The 25,691-nt window shown below is 42.3% G+C and overlaps 3 protein-coding genes across 5 annotated transcripts in view; 1 reads left to right on the top strand and 2 right to left on the bottom strand.

Moving 5' to 3' along the window:
* Positions 1–12,733, top strand: part of KCNQ5 (potassium voltage-gated channel subfamily Q member 5) — a 496,689-nt gene extending 483,956 nt beyond the window's left edge. For all 3 annotated transcript variants that reach the window (XM_072832360.1, XM_072832358.1, XM_072832359.1), the window contains 3 exons: positions 4,262–4,393; positions 6,602–6,728; positions 8,312–12,733. In XM_072832360.1, coding sequence (XP_072688461.1) covers positions 4,262–4,393; positions 6,602–6,728; positions 8,312–9,274 — 1,222 coding nt within the window. In that variant the 3' untranslated portion in view covers positions 9,275–12,733. The remainder of the gene's footprint in view (positions 1–4,261; positions 4,394–6,601; positions 6,729–8,311) is intronic.
* Positions 12,734–14,567: 1,834 nt separating this feature from the next.
* KHDC1L (KH domain containing 1 like) lies at positions 14,568–16,687 on the bottom strand. The gene is given in 4 exon segments (XM_072831627.1): positions 14,568–14,670; positions 15,844–15,962; positions 16,301–16,403; positions 16,534–16,687. Coding segments are annotated over 4 exon segments (435 nt in total). The 5' UTR covers positions 16,644–16,687.
* Positions 16,688–19,738: 3,051 nt separating this feature from the next.
* The window catches only part of LOC140636778 (developmental pluripotency-associated 5 protein-like), a 45,300-nt gene continuing 39,347 nt past the window's right edge, over positions 19,739–25,691 (bottom strand). Inside the window, exons 3-5 of the transcript XR_012033997.1 lie at positions 20,373–20,481; positions 20,239–20,281; positions 19,739–19,845 (exon numbers count right to left, since the gene is read on the bottom strand). The gene's annotated coding sequence lies outside the window, so the exon portion shown is untranslated. The remainder of the gene's footprint in view (positions 19,846–20,238; positions 20,282–20,372; positions 20,482–25,691) is intronic.

Here is a 25,691-nt window from a genome sequence, read left to right as displayed (position 1 = left end):
ATCATGACCTGAGCCAAAGGCAGATGCTCAACCACTAAGCCACCCAGATGTCCCTATTAAAGTTCTTAATCGGCTTACCATTGATTCCTAAACATCATATCATTCTTTGGGGGTCATTGATTCTTACACATTGCATCACTACTTGTGAGTATTGCTTTCTTTCTAGTGCTTTACTTACAGATTTTCTTACTTTCATGTGTAGAAATTAAAAATTGAAATAATAATACCATTTCAATTATTTGAAAAGGAAGAGTATAAGCTGGGATGGGCTGGAGATAGTTTACACTGACTCTCAGGAGCTGAATGTTACAGTTTTGGGAATTTTGCTGCTTGTTAAATACATCCATTATTAAAAGTTAAATTGTATAAACTCATAATAAAATAAGTTACATTAAAAACAAAGGCAATACATATTCAACATTCACTATTTCCTAATAATTTTACTACATATTACTCTATATTCTTGAGTTATACACATCTATTCTAAATGTATCGTATAAACACTATCTATGGGATCCCTAGGTGGCTCAGCAGTTTAGCGCCTGCCTTCAGCCCAGGGCATGATCCTGGAGTCCCAAGATCGAATCCCACGTCGGGCTCCCTGCATGGAGCCCACTTCTCCCTCTGCCTGTGTCTCTGCCTCTCTCTCTCTCTGTCTCTCATGAATAAATAAAATCTTTTTAAAAAATAAAATAAATAAACACTATCTAATGATATAATTTTGCACATCTCTTCCCAACTTCTTGCCCAGTGATGCCACACTGATAGCTCAAAATGAAGTATGGTAGGAGTATTTGTATCATGGAAATTGGCAAACAGGGCAGCCTGGGTGACTCGGAAGTTTGGTGTCACCTTCAGCCTAGGGCCTGATCTTGAAGACCTGGAATCGAGTCTCACGTTGGGCTCCCTGCATGGAGCCTGCTTCTCCCTCTGCCTGTGTCTCGGCCTCTCTCTCGCTCTCTCTCTCTCTCTCTCTGTGTGTGTCTCTCATGAATAAATAAATAAAGTCTTTTTTAAAAATCTTAAAAGAAATTGGCAAACAGTACAAATCAAAATTATAAATATTGAGCAAAATCATTAAAAAACGGATTTTCCTTTAATTTGGCTAGCTCGTAATGGGAAATTATGTAAATAAAATGAAACTATCTATGGTCTGCTTAAAATATGACTAAGTACTAGAGTATAATACTATCTACTGAATGCTTTCAAATTGTTCTTCTGTTAAAGTATTTGTGAAAGGAAAAGAGAAAAGCAACATGCAACTTTGAGACAAATTACCATAGAGAATTCACACAACTCCCTACAAGAAACAAGGACAGGCTCCTATTAGGACAAAACAGGTCATTCAGTTTGGAGGTATGTGGGTCCACCCCTGGGCAACCTTGCCACAGACCACAAATGCCTGAGCTCCAGCCAATGGGAACACACTAACTCATGCCAAAGCTTGTCCCTTTGCATGTAGGGTGTTTTCTATCACTGTAGCCAAGAAAAAAATTGCCAAAGATCTCAGCCAATCTTTTCAACATATGCAGAATTGATGCCATGGGAAATCAGAAGGTGATATAAGGGGGAGAACAGACAGATCTGGGTGAGATACTGACTTTGCTTCATACTTGTTGCTTGTGTGGGGGCAAGTCACATAGGTTCTTTGAATCTTGGTTTCCCTAAATATAAAAGGAAAATAAGAATATCTCAAGTGCTGTTGAAGATAAGACATCTAATGTACTTCACATAACAAATGGTAATATTTGGACACCTGAGTGGCTCAGCGGTTGAGCGTCTGCCTTTGGCTCAGGGCATGATCCCGATATCTGGAATCGAGTCCTGCATCGGGCTCCTTGCACGGAGCCTGCTTCTCCCTCTGCCTGTGTCTGTCTGTCTCTGTCTCTGTCTCTCTCTCTCTCTCTCTCTGTGTCTCTCATGAATAAGTAAATAAAATATTTAAAAAAACAAATGATAATATTAATGAAAACACAAACAACAATTAAAAACCACCCAGGGATATATAAAGATGATTTTTTTCCTTTTCCCTTCACCCACCCAGGCACCATTAGCTACTCTTAAGTAAAGAAGGGTCTGGACTGTTAGATTAGCTTTTCTTCTGGTTTTCTGGTTTTATTCTTAATATTACACAGATGAGTGGATCTTTTCTTTTTCTCTTTCTTTCCTTCCTTCTCTTATTCAACAAATGTTTCTTTCCACTGTGTATAAGGAACTGTGCTAAGCCCTGAGTACACAGTGTTGAAGAATGGTAGTAGTAACAGTCATGGTAGAGGTAGTGGTAGTAACAATAGCTAACACTTAGGAAGCCTTTGCCTGTTGAGTAAAGAGGTCCAGCCCTGCTTTCATGTAACTGACATTTTACTGTGGGGAAACAGATATTTAAAAAATAATGACTGGGGCAGCCCCTGTGGCGCAGCGGTTTAGCGCCGCCTGCAGCCTGGGGTGTGATCCTAGAGACTCGGGATCGGGTCCCACGTGGGGCTCCCTGCATGGAGCCTGCTTCTCCCTCTGCCTGTGTCTCTGCCTCTCTCTCTGTCTCTATGAATAAATAAAATCTTTAAAAAATAATAATGATTGGGACGCCTGCGTGGCTCAGTGGTTGAACATCTGCCTTCGGCTCAGGTCGTGATCCTGGGGTCCTGGGACCAACTCTTGCATCAGGCTCCTGGCAGGGAGCCTGCTTCTCCCTCTGCCTATGTCTCTGCTTCTCTGTGTCTTTCATGAATTAATACATAAAATCTTTTTAAAATAATAATAATAATAATTACTCAGGGCCAAAAATTTCACAGGATACATATTTCACTAGTTTTCTCAATTTTTTAATATAGGAGACTTGAGCTCCAAACAAACTTGATAAACAAATTTGAAGCTAAAGCAAAGTACTAAGAGGTTAAATTAAAACAGATTTCCTTTGTTTTCCTCTGAATAATTCTTAAATGTTTTTGCAAACAAAAAACAGACCAAAAAAAGTTTTATCCTGAACAAAGAAGAGATTGGTGGTGAAAATATGGTAGAAAGAGGGAGTAAGACAGTTATGGATAAATGATTCCAGAAAAATAGGATACAATTAATTTGAAGTTAATAATACAATTACAAGGTAGAGTTTGGGGCTTTTTAACCAATAAAACAATTCCTTGCAATCAGCCCTCAAGATAGGTAATGAGTATTTTCTGTTTAAATCCTCTATTTATTCTTAATCTTCCCACTTTCCACCAAAGGACAACAAAGTGTGGTTTGCAGAGCCCGATGGACTGATTCTCAGCCTGGGATCCATGAGTGTGATAACGGGAGACTATGAGCCATTTCATAGTTGAAAAAACACTGGCAGGCTTAACATTTACCTGCAGTAAGGCTGCACAGGCTCATTAAAATGTTATGCTTCTTTGCTTTCTTTGGGAATAATATCAAGTTATTGCAGTAACTGTTTATTGTAGGCAACTTAGCCATTTATGGCACCATGGGATTTATTGATGAACTATTGTTTTAAAACATGAGGTCGATGTCAGGAGAAGCACTGTAACAAAAAAGATCTCTGGTTCTGAAGTCTTAAATACCCAACCTTAGTGGATGAGTGTTACTTTTGAAATAGAAGAAACCTGGCTACCTAATCACACAGTATTCGGCAGAAGTAATTTATGAAACAGTATTTTCATAAATTCCTACAGAAATACACGTTTCTCTGGAGAGAATAAGAGAGTTTTACAGACACACCTGCATCTGCATAAATTGCATAGTTACATAAAAGACCATTTTAACAATGGGGTTTTTTTGGGGTTTTGTTTTTTTTACGATTTTATTCATTTATTCATGAGAGACACACAGAGAGAGAGGCAGAGACACAGGCAGAGGAAGAAGCAGGCTCCCTGCAGGAACCCCGATGTGGGACTCGGTCCCCAACCCCAGAATCATGCCCTGGGCCAAAGGCAGATGCTCAACCGCTGAGCCACCTGGGTGTCCCCAGAATTGCATTTGACTTTGATTTTGATTCAGGGTTTCAGTGAACACTGGAAAGGTATAACACTTAATATTAAGTCTCTTTTTGTGTGTTTTTCTACTCTCAATGTGTGCCTCCCATGAGATATTCTTAAATTGCCCAATATAATCTTGGGCTTTTATGTCGCATTTCTAGAGGAGCCTAAAATAATTTGATGCATGACTTTTTTTCCTCCCAGAGTTTCTCATATTTACTAGCAAGCTATTTGGGTAACTTCTTTTAGCAAAGTTATGGAGATTAATATGGAATATGTTGCTCTTACAGGATTATGAAATTTCATGTTGCAAAACGGAAGTTTAAGGAAACATTACGCCCATATGATGTAAAAGATGTCATTGAACAATATTCTGCTGGTCATCTAGACATGTTGTGTAGAATTAAAAGTCTCCAAACACGGTAAGCAATAGAAATGTGATTTATTGTGAAGGAATAGGCATAAAAACTATCTGAGAGTAACTTTTCTGTTGTACAGAAAACTCTTGAATCTCATATTTCTCATTCATTTTTCATGGGTAACTTTTGCTTTTAATATAGATTTTCTTCCCCCTTAAAGACTTTATTTACTTATTTGAGATAGACCAGGAGCGAGAGAGATCACAGAGAGACAGAAAGGGAGAGGGAGACTCACCGCTGAGCAGGGGGCCCTACAAGGGAGTTAGACTCAAGGATCATGACCTGAGCCAAAGGCAGATGCTTAACCGACTGAGCCACCCAAGTGCTCCTTATAGATTTTTACTTAAGGATATAAATCAGTCATTAAAATCCTCCAACTACAGTATGCAGTATCTCAATTTCCTCATCTGTAAAAATGAGGATAATGTTAGTGCTTGCTTCGTAGGGTTCACATGAGGACTGAATGAGTTACAACATGTTAACTGGGTGCTTAGTAACTGTTAAGGGTTGTCGCTGATGTCATTCAAGTGATTAGTGCTATTGCTGTTTTTTTATTCTCTAAAGCCCAACTGTCCTTCAAGGAGCCATCTTTGTCCTTCCTGAAACTTTACCCAACTGTCTAGCCCACAAAAACAGACCTTTTCCTTCTCTGACCTCCTACAGCATCTAGAGCTACTACAGAGCACTGAGACACTCATAATCTTGGTATTACTGTGCCAGAGAATTGGACTCAAAAATGAATGGTTGGCTCTTGTATTGTTTCCCTGGGTGCAAGTTTATTCCCTTACTCGTGACTAAAACTGGGGCCTTTCACTTCCTTAGTGTCGTGTACAGTGCCAGATACACACTGTCTCTCCAGTGAGCATCTTACTGAGTCATTAAAAGAAATGAGTTCAATACATTACTCCAACCACATTTCATTGTGTTATCTTGAAGCCAGAATGTTCAGTCATCTCAATTTTTTAAGAGTCTTGCTTCACTCTCAGACACAAATTACTGCTGTTTGTGTTTGAAGAGTTCTTAAAACACAAGGAGAGAGTCTTAAACATTTGTTTATATGCCCACAGCACACTCAGCCCAGAGGGAAGCATATACTGGGCCCTTAGTGAACCACTTGTCGATCAATTATAGAAATCACAATTCGTTCCTTCCTTCCTGCATTTGTTCATTCATCCAACAGATAATTATTGAGCCCTTAATGTGTGCCAGGCACTATGGACATTCAGAGATTAATAAAATAATGACTTAGTCCTTGTGGAGCTTGTTAAAACAGATTAGATGTCATGACGAAAGGTAGGCACTGCCTTATTTCTGTGCAGACTAAGTAAACCAGAACGTTGAGTCGGTACTCCCAATAATTCAGTACCAACACACACACACACACAAAGGAAAGTAATTCCCATTTCAGTTGATCAAGTCTCCTTGGAAATTGTTTTAACTCATCCTGAGTTATGTTACAATCTCTGCCTATGTGGCCATGGTCTTCCAAGTCCTTTAATAGAACTATTACAAAGTATGGATTTTTATAAAGTTGAACTGCTACAGAAGTTGTAGAACTAATCTTTTTTTTTTTAAGATTTTATTTATTCATGAGAGACACAGAGAGAGGCAGAGACAGGCAGAGGAAGAAACAGGCTCCCTGTGGGGTGCCTGATGCGTAGTCAATCCAAGGACCCTGGGATCAGGACCTGAGCCGAAGGCAGACAACCACTGAGCCACCCAAGTGTCCCTATAGAACTAATCCAAGTTTCTAGCTCATACAGTGTATATTTTCCACCTGAAATTCCAGAAGACAGAGGCAATCACTTTCTCCCACCTATCAGATGTACAATAAATGTTCACTGAATAATCTGTTCTATTAACATGAAATAATCATAATTATGATTTTATCATATTTTCAGCAGTTAAATTCAGAAAATGCCTGGTCAAAGATGGAAACAGATAAATTACTTTGTAGTTTAGGACAATTTTGCCTGCAGAAGATTGCCCATGAGCGACTTCATCACAGACCGGAATAATGAGAAAATTAATCTCATGTGTAATTCTCATGTTAAGAAAATAAGCACATCAACTGGAATAAGTTCATTTTTATCTCATCTTATATAAATTAAAGATAATTGTCTTTAATTTTTCTTTTCAAAACACTTTATTCTGGCCTGGGGCAATCTCCATCTTCAGCATTTATAATCCTATCTCCTCTTTCTCTGATAGTGTTGACCAAATTCTTGGAAAAGGGCAAATCACATCAGATAAGAAGAGCCGAGAAAAAATAACAGCAGAACATGAGACCCCCGATGACCTCAGTATGCTTGGCCGGGTGGTCAAAGTGGAAAAGCAGGTATGATTCAACTGTAGTGGCTAACTTTTCCAACAGAATTTTTTAAATAAAAAGTGTGGCCCCTTGGATGTAGTTTAGTGATTAATATGTTTTAAAGGAGTAAAATCAAGAAAGAATGAATGAAATTACATTTTTTGTGCAGAGACAGTGTTCTCTAAAACACTTGGATTTCCATACAAGGAATAAACAATTTCATCTCATCAATCAATGCAAGAACTAGAAGCAACTATAGATTTTCCACAGTAAAATAACAAAAATCTATTTTTCATTTGTGTTTTGGTGATTGTCACTGTCTCTTTTTTTCACTCTTTTTTTAAAAACTAAAACCTCATTATAACTGTCATGGTACATTGAAAGTTGTTAACTCTAAAGCTGTAGCTTCTCATACAAAAATAATTATCCAAACGAAGAGACAGAGTTTTTTTTGAACTATAGAGAACACACTGATGGTTACCAGAGAGGAGGTGGGGGGATGGGTGAAATAGGTGATGGGGATTAAACAGCACACTTGTATGACCACTGAGTACCATATGGAATTGCAGAATCACTATATTGTACACCTGAAACTAATATAACTCTGTATGTTAACTACACTGGAATTAAAATTAAAAACTTAATAAAAAAAGACAATTATCCGGAAATCAAATTGTTCCCCCAACCTAATCAAACTATCTTGAGTATTAATTTTGAAGCATTTCATACTTTTCTTAAAGATTTTATTTATTTATTTATTTATTTACTTACTTACTTACTTACTTGACACAGAGAGAGTGCTTGTGCTTGTGTAAGCACAAGCAGGGGGAGCAGCAGAGCAAGAGGGAGAAGACTCCCCACTGAGCAGGGAGCCCAGGGACACAGGGCTTGATCCCAGGACCCTGAGATCATGACCCGAGCCAAAGGCAGACATTTAACCAACTGAGCCACCCAGGCACTCCCATACCTTTATTATTTTTTTTTTTTAGATTTTATTTATTTATTCATGAGAGACACAGAGAGGCAGAGACATAAACAGAAGGAGAAGCAGGCTCCCTGCAAGGAGTCCGATATGGGACTCAATCCTGGACCCCAGGATTATGACCTGAGCCAAAGGCAGATGCTCAACGCCTGGCCCACCCAGATGCCTCCATACCTTTATTTTTAAATTCAGAACCACCTACATTGATATTTAAGGTCTTGATTTCATTAGAGAAGGAGTTCTTGACTAGACTGCAGTAAAGCCCCAGAATGATTTCTTGGAGGAAGCTTAGTAAAGGCAACTTGATTGGGCTGGGAGTCTTAGAAGTTGCTTTCTTACAGTGCTCCTTTGTTTTCTGAGATCATCAACTGTTTATTTTAAAGACTTAAGGGGGAGGGGTATTGGTGGAGATTATGTAGAGGCCAAAGCATACCTCTCCTCCTAAATCATCCCTTGGCCCCACCACAGCTAGAGGTACATTCTGAGGTGGTACGAAAGGTCACGACTATATTATGCTTTATACTGAATATTTAGCTGTATGGGCACACCAAGACTGCATTTTTTTAATTCTAGAAATGAAGTCCATTCTTAGGTTATACTCACATGTGACCCTTTTCCTCACTTTCAGGTACAGTCCATTGAGTCCAAGCTGGACTGCCTACTAGATATCTATCAACAGGTCCTCCGGAAAGGCTCTGCCTCAGCCCTCACCTTGGCCTCATTCCAGATCCCACCCTTTGAATGTGAACAGACATCTGACTATCAAAGCCCTGTGGATAGCAAAGACCTGTCCAGTTCCGCACAAAACAGTGGCTGCTTATCCAGATCAGCTAGTGCCAACATCTCTCGAGGCCTGCAGTTCATTCTGACGCCAAATGAGTTCAGCGCTCAGACTTTCTATGCGCTTAGCCCTACTATGCACAGTCAAGCAACACAGGTGCCAATGAGTCAAAGTGATGGCTCCGCGGTGGCAGCCACCAGCAACATTGCAAACCAAATAAATGTGGCACCTAAGCCAGCAGCCCCAACAACTTTACAGATCCCACCTCCTCTCCCAGCCATCAAGCATCTGCCCAGGCCAGAGACCCTGCACCCAAACCCCGCAGGCTTACAGGAAAGCATTTCTGATGTCACCACCTGCCTTGTTGCCTCCAAGGAAAATGTTCAGGTTGCACAGTCCAACCTGACCAAGGACCGTTCTCTAAGGAAAAGCTTTGACATGGGAGGAGAAACTCTCTTATCTGTCCGCCCCGTGGCACCCAAGGACTTGGGCAAATCTCTGTCGGTACAAAACCTGATCAGGTCGACGGAGGAACTGAATATACAGCTTTCTGGGAGTGAGTCAAGTGGCTCCAGAGGCAGCCAAGATTTTTACCCCAAATGGAGGGAATCCAAATTGTTTATAACTGATGAAGAGGTGGGTCCTGAAGAGACTGAGACAGACACATTTGATGCCGTGCCACAGCCTCCCAGGGAAACTGCTTTTGCATCAGACTCTCTAAGGACTGGAAGATCACGATCATCTCAGAGCATTTGTAAGGCAGGAGAAAGTACAGAAGCCCTCAGCTTGCCTCATGTCAAACTGAAATAAGTTCTTCATTCTCCTTCTAGCATAGCAGTTCCTTTAGCCATACATATCATTGCATGAACTATTTTGAAAGCCCTTCTAAAAAAGATGAAATCACGAGAATCAGGAAGAACATGAAAGGCAGTTTATAAGCCCGTTATCTTTTAATTGCATGAAAATGCATGTTTAGGGATGGCAGAAATTCCAAGGTACATCAACATTAACCCACTCACTTAGTAAAGTACCTTGAGTTAAAAATCCTGAGAAACCAAATATTGCTAATGCTACGGGGTATGTGAAAATGTCAAGATTAGGTCATTTAGAAGATTTGACTCTGTGTTTTGAAATTACGGGAGTAAACAACTTCAAATTTCAGGCATTTCTGCTTGTGATTAAACACAAAATACATTTTCAAAATTAGGCCATAATGTATATGTAAACACGATGGCTACCATCAACCGCTGCTAACAAGGTTTCAAGTAAAGCAGAACTTGGGAATAATAGAAATGGCTGCTTATATCAAGATCTATTTGCCAACCCATTCCTATTCAGTCATTTTATTATTAATGTGATTTGAATGTCAATCTGTGTGCTTTTGGTGATCCAGCGCTGTGGCAAGCAACTTTGCACATCATTTTCATGTTGTTCTTTATGACGAGAATGTTCTTCAATTAGAAAGCGTGCAAATCATGAAATTCAGGGCCAGTGGGGCAAATAGACCATTTGACACATGTGAGTTCCCGGGAACATAGTCCCTGAAGGCTGAATCAACTTCATACGTGCTCTACTTCTACACAAGCAGATACGATACTGAAGAGTAGAAGGGCCAGCGCTGTGGTGCTGATCCCTCTGCAGTGCCACCCCCGGCCAGGCAAGGAAGGGGCCAGCGAGAGAAACCATTCCCACTAAACCGGTAACACAGGCAGGATCCCTGGGGAATTAGACATTTGAGTGAGAGTGAGATGAGAAAGGCTTGAGAATAATCCAGACACAACACCAGGATGTAGGTGAAGTTAGTGAAAAGAGCTTCGCCCTCAGAGGGCAATGAGAGTGAGAAATAACAAACCGAAAGAGAAGAACTCTGTCTTTTTAGAAAATGAATACTGCTAGGGAATTCAACTACCTAAACAGCCCTTCTTATATAGAAACAGAGAATTTTGCAAGTTATTTATTTTTTACTATGCCCTGAATGTGTTTTGCTATTACGTCGTACATTTTGCATATGGAAGGCTGTAACTAAACTTCCTTGACTTTTTTATATTGTAGCGGATGTTTTCTATTCTCCAACCCCCACCTCCACCCCCGCAGAATGTTGCCCCAAACCTATAATTATTGGTCCCATTTCCCAGTATACACATTTACAGTTAGAAGCCAGGTACCCCGGCAGGGTCTGCAAATCAAAACGCTTCATCATGTAACACAAAAGCAAGGACCCAAGGGAAGCAAAATGAAAGATGGGTTTACCAGAAAGCCCGCCCTGCTGACTGCTTGTTGGCACCCTTGCTTGCTGTCTCAGAACTTCAGCCATGGTGATAGCATTCAAGAGGCAAGGGGAAGCCAGAGAGCACTTCGGTTCAATTAAACTCCAGCCGCAGATGGACTTACAAAAGGAAGAGTTTTCTCCTTGGCAGGGAAGAATTAAAAAAAAAAAAAAAAAAAAAAAAAAAAAAACCACCTCAGCAGCCAGGAAGACAAAGCAAGGATAGCAACTGGTTGGTTGTCCCAAGCCAGGAGGAGGCCCTGAAATCCACCCACCCTTCCCAACTGTCTCCCCCAGCCGGCTTGCTCCATCTCTGACTCCCCTCCTACCTTTCTTCTCCAATGACTTCTCAATTCCCTGCCACTATTTCGTTCCTGATCTCCGCCAGACTTTTCCCAGTATCCATCCCCAAGTCAACCACTTCTCCATCCTTCCTCAGATAGGCTTCTCTGCCTTTTAAAACCCTTGTCCCTTTTGATAAACACTGAAGTTTTAAAAGCCTCCTCTTCTCAACCCACCTGGATTCCAGGCCACTCCCCTGGGTTGTACCATTCAGCATCTTCTTGGCTGCTGGAGACACACGGATGTTAGGGTCTAAATTTTACACTCTAGCTAAAAATGATTTTATCAAGCTTTTGAAGCAAATCTTTTCATTTTTGAAGCACAGAATTTTAGTAAATTATGAAATGCAATTTTTCACCTACTAGGTCTCCACTCAACCTGAACTTGTGATATACCCTCCCAAGGAGGTTGTACAAACACACACACACAGATGCGCACGCGCAAAGTATCATTCCACTGACCTAAAGCCAGACACCTGCCATGCACTTGGCAGGCTCTCTCCAATTATCAGTTGAGGAAGAGGAGGGAGGCAGCAACTTTCAGGTAGCACTGATTCCTGGACATACCCTGTCCTGGGTCGACCCCACTGGCAGCAGGAATTCTGAATGTATTGGGGACCCCTTCTTAGGCCTCAGACATAGTACCGTTCATCCAGCATCGCTGAAGACTGAAGACTCAGAAACAAACCCTAAATGCATCACTGAGGTCTTAATCAGAGCAAAATGTGATAAACTATGATGTGAAAACCTTTTATATATTGAAGCCATGACCATTTTTGTGTCTATCTCACTCTAGCACAAAAACTCTTGGATGTTAAAAGATAGTTGTATTGTATGAAAGCTGTAGGGTTTTGTCTATTGTGTGACTCTCTACGGAGTTGAGAGGGGTCTCCCATTAACACTTAGCAAAGTCCCATTGGTCAATGCCAAATGGTGTCTTGAAGCACAATTTAGCTGAGCACTGAGCAGCCACATGCTTTCTCGGTTCAAAGTTTGTCTGCCTTCTTCAATATGTAGGGTTGATCGAGCTAACACTTACTAGCAAACATCCCTTATATGAGGTTGACTAAAAATATTGCTGTGTCTGGTCTAAATGTTCGCATTTTGTTCAATTAAATTAATATCTGTAGGTTGCAAGTTGTTTTAAGTGAGAGACACTTTATTGAGTTTTTAAGTCTTTATCTCCTGTTCAAAGGTGCCTTTCTCACCTCCCATTGACTCAGTGACTCTGAAAGTTCCTAATTTGCAGGTGAAACCAGTCTAACAGAGAGGAGGAAACCAGGCACAGTGACTAATTCTCATGCCCATTAGCAAAGCAAAACTACAAGAAAAGATGAAAACCTGAGCAACTAAATTAATGGATCACTTCATTCAACCAGCCTGAGAATATGTCAGAAACATTAACTTATCTCCCCAGAAGCTGATATTTTTTGCCTTAAATGACATGGTTGTGTTTTTGTAAGAGAAACTTAATATAACTATGTGCATTTTAAGTGAGCAGTTCTAAAAGTCAAGTATGACAATACAGTTGTCTGTTCCTGAAAACAAATAAATCAGGAATATCATTACCCATCTCAAGCTATCATTGAAATGTAATTTCCTTTGCTCTCTTTTACTGGGCTCATTTGTTTTAAAGTAAAACATTAAAAAGATGTCTATAAACAGTGTGACTGCTTTTATCTGGAACTAACTGGTTGGTTCTGAACTGACTGGTCCCAGTCAACCAAACTGGCTGTGTACAGATTTGGGGCTGAATTATAAAAGTGATCGTCCTGCAGTGTTAGTGAAGAAATCATTGTAATTTGGGTAGGGGGAAATTTGCAAATGTTTTTGAGTGTGTATCATAAAAATTCAATATAGATCAAAATTCAGAGAGCAGCACATGTGAGCTTTGTATTAACTATAATAAAAGGGGGTGCTAAACAAGTAATTGGAAATCACTGGGGGATAGGCAGGTGCCCAAACCTGCAACCCCTGGCTACTCAGAATTGCCATGTTTAGCACCTCACCAGCTCTGTCTTACCAGGGGAGGACTTCTCCAAAAGGGATCTTTCCCTTCTTCCCTAGGATAGCCCATTCCTTCTGTTTTCATAGTAATTTTGTGCTGAAGTATCCATGATTAATTCCAGTGGAATTATTTTAAAGGAGACTGGATGTCAGGACTCTGGAATACAAAGTAACAAAACCATAGGAGAGGCACCTGAGACAGGAGGAAGTAGTGAGGGAGGGTTATCCTGGGCAGGATACGGTGCAAGGACTTCCCACCATAGCTCTCCTGAGACCAAACAGGTATGTGCCTAGAGATGATGAAAATAAAATTGTGTATGGAACATGCCTTCTTGACCAACTTAGAAGTGTAAATCACTTCCAAACACTTTTGAACCAGTTTATGGCCCAACCTCTCACCCCTACTATTTAAACACAGAATATACTTAGGACAACAATTCTACTTTAACCATTGATAAAAATAGGTTCCCATACCCTGAAGTGGCAACTTTTATTAGCCTGGATTTAACTGCTTCAAAAATGTGGTGGAAGGGCAAATTGGGTTTAATTAAATTTTAATTATGGCAAGACTTCACCTGAGTCTATGTAATTGCAAACTATTGAAGATTTTACTACATACATTTCAGAGCAGAAATTTATCAGACATATTGTGTATAAACTATAGATTTAGGCACCACCCTGGAAATTAGAGCACAACAAAACTGGTAAATGGCAAAATGTTTTTGTTCAAATAAATATAGAAAATCCAAAGGTACATTGGTATGACTTCTCTTTGCCCATTCACATGATTCACTATATGTCTATCATAATTTTGGTGACTATTTTAAGTCCAATGTGCTCTAGTGGCATTCTCGACACACTGCCACAATACCTACACCTACTTTTCCAATTATATGGCTTTTTTCTCATGTTTAGTGATGCTCATCCCTCCTATTACTTGCTTTTTTTTTCTTTTCCTTTGCCTACATTAGCATGACTCCCTTTCTGGAGTGCCAATCCCTGCCTGTCACCATGATCCCAAGTAACAGGGTACTCATTCATCCCCATGCTACAGCTCAGGGTGCTCCACAGTTGGGTGGGGTAATCCCCATCCCCTATTTTCCCCCATATCTGCCACATCTGACTCTCACTCTTTCTCCTCATAAACATGAGTAGGCTTCCCCGTTACCAGCAATCATTGAGAACTTTATTTTTCCCAACATCTCACCTTCCCTTTAGAACTGAAATACTTAGAAAAGAAATAAGGGATTTCCATGCCCACAGCATCCATCCACCAGCCAGTATGACAATCACACCCACGACCATTCAATACCACAGAAAAACCCCTCTGTGAGTGAAATTAATGAAATCTATGAAATTACAAATCTTGCTGGGTTTTGACAGGCACTGAGGGGGGCACTTGATGGGATGAGCACTGGGTGTTATACTATATGTTGGCAAATCGAACTCCGATAAAAAATACATAGATAAAATAAACTATATTCCAAATTCAACCACTTCCTAGCACTTCCACCACTTCTCCGTAGTCCAGGGTACCGGCTTCTCTCACCTGCAATCCCTCACGGTTGAGATACAGGCTGCTAGAGGAGAAGCTTAAACAGGAAGAGTTCAAGTGAGGACATGTTTAGCTTGCCAAACTCTTGGCTAGAGAGATTCAAATGTGGATTTGGCATTGAGTAAGGTTCTGGAAAGGGGATTTAGAAAGCCTTCCTCTCAATTTATTCATAGTTCACAGGACTTCAGGATCTTTTGCTCCCAGAACACCCTGTCACCACCCCCAAACTTCTAGCAATCAGGAACAATGCCCGAAGACCTAAGGTTTACTGGGCTGCCGGATGCCCATCTCATCAGGCAGTTGGAGTAGATCCAGTTTCTGTCCCCATCTAGACCCTCCACCTCCCCCCAACACACACACACACACATTTCTCCTCTCATTTATCTACCTTTTAGGTCTAGGGAGATGCCAGAGAGGGTCCCTTCTTTCTAGAAGCCCCTGTCTTCATTCAACCCAGAGCAGCCTGAACAGGCTCCAGGTGTGAGAGAAGCAGCTTGTGCAAGAGCTGTTTTGTTTCATCCTCCAGTGCTGGGCTGCAGCAGAGCTAGCTCATCCTGGCTCCACAGATCTCAGTGCTGGGCCCGCTGGAGGCCCTTCTGGGGCCCGGTAAGCCTATCCAAAAGAAAGAGGACTAAAAAAAATAAAAATAAAAATAAAAAAAATAAAATAAAATAAAACAAAAGAAAGAGGACTGCACGTCAGAGGCTTTACACGCTGGGTCCCTTATTTTGTGGGATATCTTCACCTATTGAACACTTTCTTACATTTAAAAGACATGTCTCAGGGATCCCTGGGTGGCGCAGTGGTTTGGCGCCTGCCTTTGGCCCAGGGCGCGATCCTGGAGACCCGGGATCGAATCCCACATCGGGCTCCCGGTGCATGGAGCCTGCTTCTCCCTCTGCCTGTGTCTCTGCGCCTCTCTCTCTCTCTCTCTCTCTGTGACTATCATAAATAAATAAAAATTTAAAAAAAAATAGAAGACATGTCTCAGACATACGCCTAGAAGGTCCAAGAGGAACATGACTAGGTCACAAATTCAAATTTCTATTAATGCCATTTCTCACCAAAGCCAGAACTTTCCCTCCCCTCCTACCTGCCCAGGAGAGATCAGTCCTTTATTACTAATAGAGTGAAATCTAAGGGAATCCAGGACAACCTACCATTTAGTATAGGAAGCCTGGGAAAACCTCACAGAGATAGTCCCGCCCACCCTGGCAGGCAGACAGCCCTGGCGAACAGCTGCATGCTGGGGGTGGTGGCCAGGTCCTCCTTGGTCAGGGGCTGGCTCCAGACTAGCTGCAGCATCTCAAGGCCTGTGAAGACAATGCCCTGGTGAGGGAGGGTTCGCAACTGGGATCCCAGGGCAGGCCAGAACCCCCAAGGAGACATTAAGAGGGGTTATCCAACCCAGGCCTTCCCAGTTGCCCCATCCGCACACCTCCCGGCTACCTTCCTGTAATTACGGTGGACCAAAAGCATGGCTGTAGCTCAAGGGCACTCTCTGTGGGACTCACAGAAGCACCTGGATTTCCAGCCATCCCACAATCCCAGAAGAAACCAAGATGCCACGCAGCTCCACAGTTTAGCCAGGGACACCTACCTTGGGCCTGCTGGTCAGAGTTCCAGCTCCCCAAGCTCCAGATCGTATCAAACAGCTACCACCTTGCCTCTGGCAGTCCAACTACAATGACTCGGGTCTGGCCTGTGGCTGTGAACCATCTCTGCAGCTGAATAAAGGTATGACTGTGCACCTCTATGCATCAAGGTGGCCTGCAACTGGAGGAGGGATTCATGAACCTCTACCTCTTGGGCAGGCCAGGGAGGGCTGCTCCAGGACAAGATGGGGATGGAAAAGTAGGGGAAGGCTGGAAACTGGGGAGGAGATGTGGGCAAGGGCCACCTACCAAAGATGCACTCCTCCTGGTCTTCTTCCATGTAAAATACTAATGGAAGGTAAAAGTTCTCAGATACAATCCACCATGGCCTCTTGCTGCAAGCCCTCCTTTCCATGTCCTAAATTGCTCCTACTTGATTCAGAATAGAAGCAAGCTCAAACACCCTGTCAAAGAAGAAATTGGAAGAACTCAGGGTAGACCCAGGGATCTGTGTTAAATATTGGCATCTGAACAATTCCACATCTTGGACCGCCTTAAGGAGGGGTGGCTTTTGCTTACAGATCCTTTCAATAAAATCCATTCCAAAATTATCTTCATTCTAATTTCAAAAGATTTTGGAGCTGATCAACTGGGTATGAGCCAGGGCAGGGATTGAGGGATGGAAAATACTAGAACATGTAGGTTCCAAAATGGCTCCCTAGATTTGGACAGGCAGTTTTAGTCTGTTCACACTACAAAACATTATAGACTGGGGTGGTTTAAAATAACAAGTACTTATTCCTCACAGTTCTAGAGGCTGGGAAGTCCAAGATCATGACACTGGCAGATTTGGTATCTAGAGAGGTCCTCCTGGTTCATAGACAGCCTTCTTTTCACGGTCCTTACATGGCTGCATGTCTGAAGGGGTGCTTAAGCTTTCTGGGCCTCTTTTACAAGGACACAAATCATATTAATGAGGAGGAACCCTCCCAAAGGACTCACCTTGGGGGTTAGGAATTCAATATGTGAATTTGAGGGGCATGCAAACATTCAGACCATAGCAATTACTATCAGCCAACCAATGATTACACATGTGTAGTTAGACAAAGTTGAGTTTATTTGATGTACTGGTTCAGGAGAGAAGCAACAATCCAGGAACATAAAGCCTCTTTATAGGGAAGAGTTGTGGGGAGCCTATTATAGGATTTGGCTGGGTGATTCTAAGGACTGTTTAGAGAAGCAGAGGCCAGTTTTGTAAAAATGAGGCAATTTGGGGATTATGTAGGAGGCAGGGAGATTAATGTGGTCTTGATTGAAGAATGTCATTGTCTCCGTCTGATTTTAAATGTACAGAGTAAATGTCCTTGCTACATCTTGCATCACGATCGCTGAGTGGTCTTCACTGGTTAAAGAATTCTGAAAGAGTTATTTATGTGTAGTAGGGAACATTAGAGTTTACCTGTCAACTTCCAGCTGCAAGTTCCTAGGTCTGTTTTTTTTTTTTTGTTTTTTTTTTTTACTTGTCAATCTTTCCTTTTGGCCAAAGAACATTGGCCAGCCCTTAGGACATTCATATGCATGATTCAGATCCATACCATCATCAGAATCCATTGTTCACAGGCTATTTGGAGAACACTGTCTGCATTTGCACTGCAGTTAGTCTCACATGAGCCTTTTGTTGCAAGATGAGATGTTGAACCATTTAAAAACATAATGACTGCACAGTCTCATTTAAGACTGGACAGGATACATGGGTCAACCAGAATACAGGAAATTACCAGAAACAAAGTGATCATTAGTCCTATTAATAGGTTGCCAAGGAAAGAGCCAAAACCAGGCCATGAAATCAGGTCCCCAAACCCATCTGAATCTGTTCTAGAGAGCCAGATAGTCCTTCTTTTAATTTAACTACAAACTGTTCTATCTAACCCATAGTGTTTTAGGTAGATGCTGCAAGCAGTGTTTGCTATAAAACAAAGTTCTTACCCAGCCAAGAAGAAAACAAAGTCTATTTAATCATGCATAAGCACCATTAAACTTTAATTTAAACTAGTTCATTGGGCCTCCAGAGCAGAGGTAGTGTCATTTACAACTTCTGTTAGGGTCAAAGACAAATTTTGCACCAGCTTTTCTTGTTGTATTATTCTTACTACTGGAACTGGAGCACCCAGAGTATAGATGAAGAGGGAGTCAGTTATCTCTCCTGGGAGCTCTCCCAAATCGTCCATGCTTTCTTCATTTTAGGTCTCTGAATATCTTTTTCAGAAAAACAGTTTCCTGTAGAAGTAGATGTTATAAGTTTTGCAAATTCTCTAAAAGTTACTCCATATACACAAGATAGGCTTGTGTAAAATAATGTCCACATAAAAAGTAGTACCTTACTGTTACACAAATTGAATGGAGAGTACAAGTATCATTGATCACAATGAAATCAGGACAATAATTAATCCTCTAACATGTAAAGATTCCTTGAGTGGAGGCTGGGGAATCCCTGAAGATAAGAGACTAATAAACCAAGGACAGCCTCAATATTTGTGTCTACTTCTTGAGTCAGCATAAATATTTTGTAATAAGCATAAGTATTTTGGGTTCAGTGTCCAATTTTGATAGAACCAAAGGTCAGAATTAATACTGTGAGGAAGAGAATGCCTGGGTGGCTCAGCAGTTGAGCATCTGACTCCGGCTCAGAACCTGATCTTGGAGTCCCGGGATCAAGTCCCACATCGGCCTCCCTGCACGGCACCTGCTTCTCCCTCTGCCTATGCCTCTGCCTCTCTCTCTCTCTCTCTATCTCTATCTCTCATGAAGAAATAAAATAAAATCTTTAAAAAAAAATACTGTGAGGAAGATTCAAATTCCAGAAGAGACCAGCAGAAGAAAATCTATCTTTTGAAGTGTGAAGGGAACAACTATTAAATTTTTGTTAGTCAAATCAGGTAGAGAATGACAAATCCGTTAATCAAATTTATAACAATAGCTATAGTCTGGAAACCCACACATATATACACAAGAGTTTTGCCTTTCCTCGAGTGGCAAAGAAATATGACAGAGGATTGAGATTAAAAATGTAGATATGGGGATCCCTGGGTGGCGCAGCGGTTTGGCGCCTGCCTTTGGCCCGGGGCGTGATCCTGGAGACCCGGGATCGAATCCCACATCGGGCTCCCGGTGCATGGAGCCTGCTTCTCCCTCTGCCTGTGTCTCTGCCTCTCTGTCTCTCTCTGTGTGACTATCATGAATAAATAAATAAAATCTTTTAAAAAAATGTAGATATGTGAGGATGCCTGGTGGCTCAGTCAGTTATGCATCCAACTCTTGGTCTCAGCTCAGGTCTTGATATCAGGGTGGTAACTTCAAGCACTGTGTTGGGCTCCATGCTGGGTATGGTTTCTACCTTAAAAGAAAAAAATATAGCTCCTTGAAAGAATTATGAAATTTTTTGGTCTCCCTCTAGGGGGCACCAAAGTACAAAGAGAAGTAGAGCAAAATTGAAAAAGGAGGGCAGAGATATCAAAAATGAATCTTGTTTTATTGCCTTCAGTTGAAGCTCTCCACCTCCTCATTGGCTTGATCTGAAGTTCTTGGTTTGGTAGTCTTCTTCCAAAGATCAGTTATTCCTGGAGGACACAGAAGAATCCTTTATGGTTTCCCAATGAAATCTTTCAACTAAAGCCACAAGTAATCTTCCCTTGATTTTTGCAAGTTTAGTTTCTCTCAAAAAACTAAATCTCCAAGTTTCCCATCATGCAAAGGCTGCTGGGGTGGATATTTGGGGAAAGATGCTTATACTTACTGGGCACATCAAATGAATCCTTTGTAATACTTAACAATTGCAAGCTTGCAGTTATAAAGTATTAGATTATTACTTTTCTGGGGTTCCTGGTATGGCCTTTTCATAAAGCACATGTTGAAGCTGCTCTTTAGTAACAATCACAGTGAAATGTGTACTCCACATCACCAAAGAAATCAGTTAATTTCCTTAGATCCAAAATAACAATCAAGCTACTTACCATCAGAACTTGGGCTATGCATCAGGAATATCCTCAATCCAACCTGAAAAAAACAACAGCCAGCATATACACCACCACTGGGGCAACTGCTTTGGTCAAAGCTTGTTTAGCATAGTGGTAAGCTAAGGTATTACCTTGGAATTCTGGGTCATCACACTCCGAAGTAGCCTTCTTCAGATGACCAAATATGTATTTTCCAGATATATTTTATCTTCATCCACAGTTCCTGAAAACACTTCAGAACTATAAAAGAGAAATGGGTGTCTTGTTATTAATGAAGGTGACTTTTGGACTCCATTCAAGAGCAGATACTGCTTGCCAGGAAGACCAAGCAGGAGACTGAAGGATTGGAATGTTCAGCCCCACCCCCTCCATCGACAACCTCTGAAGAAGGAAGAAGGGCTAGGGGTTGAATCAGCCAATGTCAGTGACTTAGCCAATAATGACTGTGTGATGAAGCCTCCATAAAAACCCAAGTGGACAGCTATTTTGGTCCTTTTTGTTTCCCTGACAGCTTCCACACTTGGGGAACCAGAAAGTTCCCACATGCTAGTGAGCCAGGCCTCAAGTTCCATGAGAACAGAATCTCCTTGGCTAAAGATCTCGCCCTATGTATCTCTTCAGCTGGTTGTTGATTTGTATTCTTTATCATATCCTTTAATAAACTGCTAAGAGTAAATGCTTCCCTGAGTTCTGTGAGCCACTCTAGCAAATTAATCAAACCTAAAGAAGAGGTGGTTGAAACCTTCAACCTGCAGCAGGCTTGTCAGAAGCACAGGTAACAGCCTGGGGTTTACTACTGGCATCTGAAGGGGGTAGTCCTGTGGGACTGAATCCCTAACTTGGCGGATCTGAAGTTATCTCCTGGTATATATGTCAGAATTGGGTTGATTAGACACCCTGTTGGTGTCCAAGAATTGTGTTGTATGTGAGGGAACCCACCCCCCACACAAAGATTGGAATTGGCTCCAGGAACTCTAAAAGAGCCCCCAATCTACAAGAATTTTCTTTTTTAAAATCAATGTGTTGACAGTTACTGTGTCAATCTATATAATGAACAACGGTTCTTCTTTCTTCTCACTTTAGAAGTACACATTTTATGATAATTAACCTAGAAAAACTCAAGTTTTATTTTGATTTGTCAGTTTAAAAAAAAAAGATTTTATTTATTTATTCATGAGAGACACACAGAGAGAGGCAGAGACACAGGCAGAGGGAGAAGCAGGCTCCATGCAGGGAGCCCGATGCGGGACTCGATCCTCAGACCCCAGGATCACGCCCCGGGCCCAAGTCAGACGCCCAACCGCTGAGCCACCCAGGCGTCCCTGTCAGTTTTTTATATCCCAATTTGGTAACCAAAAAAATTTCATGTTTGAGTTACTCAAAATTTAATAATGTCAAGCAAACCTGAGTATTTCTGTTCTTTCCTTTATAAACCAAAAGAGCAAAAAGAAAAGAAAAGGTATTTTAGAAGTTTGATTATTTCAGATTTGTGGCCAGCATGTTAGGGGAAAAAAGGTACTTAAACAAGAGTGCTAGTCATTGAAATAGCAGAAATGTATGGATTTGAGGTGTATTTTGAAGATAGATTTTCTAACTTTATGATTTTAGGCAAGTGGGTCAAAGAAATACTTTTTAAAAATTTTTTGAGACAGAGCCTCTACACACACACCCCGTTTTTCCACTCCAGCAGCCGAGGCAACTTGAGTCTGCCCCCGGCCCGCACCCCACACCCCTCCAGGGTGGGGCTCGGCTAAGGGGCGGGGGCTCAGCACCCTGAAGGGCTGTGTGTAGGGTGCAGATAGCCAGCTGGCAGCAGCTGGGGACCCTGGAAACCTTCCCATACCGCCCCCCCTTTTGGCGTCGCAGCCTCCAGTCCTAGAGCGCAGGCGGGCGGCCGCGGGGCAGCGGAGACGACTCGCACCACCTCCCGGGCCAGCCTGCGCCCCGAGTCCGCCCCCGCCCCCGCCCCCGCCCCCGGGGGTTGCTTCTTGCCGCACTTGGGGTGCACTGTGCCAACCTGGAAAAGAGCCACTCTCTTCCTACTCGCTGCCGTTTCCGTGGGCTGCAAGGTGCTTCCAGGGTGTGAGCTCCTGCTTAGCCACCCCCACTCCGCTAGAAATGAGGTTTCCTGTGTTTATTTCCTTAGCTGGAGGAAACCTGGGGCGGGGGGCAGCGGCCTGTTGCGAATCCCCCGCACAAGGCTGCGCAGCGCCGCAGACGCAAACGTCCGGGAGTCCCGCGTCTTCTGGCTCCTTCCTTCCTCTTCGCCTCTGTCTGGGTGCCCGAGCCCGAGCTCCCCTCCCCCGCCTCCACCTCTTGCACCCTTCTCCCGTATTTTTTTTTTTTTAAGATTTTATTTATTTAAAAAAAAAAGATTTTATTTATTTATTCATGAGACACACACACACAGAGGCAGAGACCCAGGCAGAGGGAGAAGCAGGCTCCCCGCAGGGAGCCCGACGTGGGACTCGATCCCGGGTCTCCAGGATCACGCCCCGGGCTGAAGGCCGCGCTGCACCGCTAAGCCCCCCCTCCCCGGCCCCCCGGGCTGCACCCCTTCTCCCGTCTTAAGCGCGCACAGGGGTTCCTGCTCCTCCTGGAGGGGTAGCCTCTTCTCAGAGCAAAGGCGTGGGGGAGAGAAAGAAGCTAGAACACAACCTCTGAGGAAAGTCGGGTCGTTACGGGAACCACGGCTCGCCACCGCCTTCGGAGGGGAAGCCTCAAGTTTGACGTGATCTCCTTGCAAGAGACTTAACTCTCACTTGATTCCCTCAAATGGAACAAAAATCCAACAATCGTGCAGCCCGGGAGGCCCAGCGGTTTAGCGCCGGGGGATCCTGGAGACCCGGGATCGAGTCCTACGTCGGGCTCCCTGCATGGAGCCTGCTTCTCCCTCTGCCTGTGTCTCTGCCTCTCTGTGTGTGCGTGTGTGCGTGCGTGTGTGTGCGTGCGTGTGTGTGTGTGCGTGTGTGTGTGTGTCTCATGAATAAATAAAGTCTTAAAAAAAAAAATCCAACAATCCAAACCAATTTCAAGTGTTTGCTGTTGCTTTTAAGTCCCAAACATCTGACTTCTCCTGTTTGCTTCTGTCCTGTGAGCCTACTTGGTGTTGCACCAGTGTTAATGATGTGTTCCTGCCTGAGCTTTGAGGGGTTTCTTTAAAAATAGATTATTGCTTTCCTGAGGTTCCCTGGTATGGCCTTTATTGGGGAAGGGAGGGCAAAAGATTTTACAAAACACTGATGCCAGTGTTATCAGGAGGCTTCAGTTTCTACTTCGAGAAAATTAACCTTCTAGTTAACTTGGTACACATGTTGATATTCACTTTCCCAAATGTCACCCTTTGGTGAAATAAAACAACTGCTTCACTGTCGTGGTGAGGATTAAAAAAGATCAGACTCAATGTAGAAATATCATTTTGAAAAAAAAACTTTAATATGTTCATGCAATATTACACAAATATTATCCAAGTTACCAGGATACAACCAGAAACAGGAGTCAGACACTGTGCAGTTGATTATCCAATGCCAATAATGCTCAATCTTTATGCAGTAAAAAAAAGTCGCAAGTATAACAAGAAGTGGTCACTTTTATTTAATATGAGTATGCCTAACAAGAAGGACACGATCCCTAATGCTCCTGGGTTTGCCTGTCTCCTGATAGATGTGGACTCACAGCAAGATAGCCATATCTGAAGCCAGAAGTGTCAATGTTCTGATTGCAGAGTTTTTTGTTTTTTTTTTTTTTAAGATTTGATTTATTTATTCATGAGAGACACAGAGAGAGAGAGAGAGAGTGAGGCAGAGACACAGGCAGAGGGAGAAGCAGGCTCCATGCAGGGAGCTGGATGTGGAACTCGATCCCGGGACCCAGGATCACGCCCTGGGCTGAAAGCAGAAGCTAAACCGCTGAGCCACCCAGGGATCCCCATGAAGAGTTTTTAAAAATAAGAAAATATGTTAACAAACATGCGTTCAAAAGAAATATTTTTTTCTACCACATTGCGTTCTGGAGGTTCCTCATACTTGGGCAAATAGAAAATCTATAAGAAACAGCTTCCAATTTATAGGTTTCATTTAACATGACTTCTCAGGTTCCCAAATCATTCAGGGAAGTCCATTTCTTTCTTTCTTTCTTTCTTTCTTTCTTTCTTTCTTTCTTTCTTTCTTTCTTTTTGTATATTTTTTTATTGGAGTTCGATTTGCCAACATATAGCATAACACCCAGTGTTCATCCCGTCAAGTGCCCCCTCAGTGCCTGTCACCCAGTCACCCCATCCCCCCGCCCCCCTCCCCTTCCACCACCCCGTTTGTTTCCCAGAGTTAGATGTCTCTCATGTTCTGTCACCCTCACTGATATTTCCCACTCATTTTCTCTCCTTTCCCCCTTATTCCCTTTCACTATTTTTTATATTCCCCAAATGAATGAGACCATATATTTGTCCTTCTCCGATTGACTTACAGGTAAGTTCATTTCTTATTCAGTATCTCTATCGCTCTGCCAATCAATGGAGGACAATAGAAACATTTTCGACTCCCAGATGACTTCAAAATATAGAAAAAGAATCTCATAGTGATGCTGCGAGCAGCTCCTAATATCAGTTGAACTCCGTATGTTCAGACTAAGCATGATAATCTCATTTCCCTTACCAGTGACCCACTTAGAATATGGCACGTGACCTAATTTTGAAATGAGGCAAAGCCTAAGGAGGCTTCCAGGATAGGTTTTCTCACTTCTGAGAAGGGTCACAAAAAAGATTTTGCCCCTCCTCTTCTCCTGGTGGTTGGGACTGTATACGATTTGGAAAAGTGCTATGAGCATCTTGCCACCAGCCTGAAGATAAAGCCAACATGATATGAAGTGGGAGGAGAGGAATACACAGAAACTGAATCTGAGCACTGATCTGATATCCTTGGACTTAACTGTTATTGGCAATATTTTCTTTCCCATTTAAATTTACATATCATGGGGTTTCCGCTGCAGCTTTATTGAAGCATAGTTGACAAAAGTTGCATGTATTTCACTGTACATTTTGATTTTGTTGGTTATTCAATAGATATTTATTGATTCTGTCCTGTAAGGGCACTTTGCAGAACCTTGGAACCCACAGATGTTTCCTGCAATTGAAGGACCTCACACTCTAGCATATAACCTTGAAAGGCATCTGGAGACATCATTTTTTGAAAAAGTTTTATTTATTTATGTGAGAGAGAGCATGAGTGGGGAGGGGCAGAGGGAGAAGCAGGCTCCCGGCTGAGAGCAGAGCCAGATGCAGGCACCGTGCTCCTGATCCCAGGACTGCGGGATCACGTCCTGAGCCAAAGGCAGACACTTAACCTACCTACAAGCCACCCAGTCGCCTCTGGGACTGTTATTTTATATTGAGATGTAATTGATGTTCAACATATTAGTTTCAGGCGTATGACGTAATAATTCGATATCTGTATTGT

The sequence above is a fragment of the Canis lupus genome, chromosome 7 (assembly GCF_048164855.1).
Source record: "Canis lupus baileyi chromosome 7, mCanLup2.hap1, whole genome shotgun sequence".
In the NCBI taxonomy this organism is placed as follows: domain Eukaryota; kingdom Metazoa; phylum Chordata; class Mammalia; order Carnivora; family Canidae; genus Canis; species Canis lupus.
The sequence above is the reverse complement of the archived record's forward strand: the minus strand, read 5'-3'. Positions and strand labels throughout refer to the sequence as shown.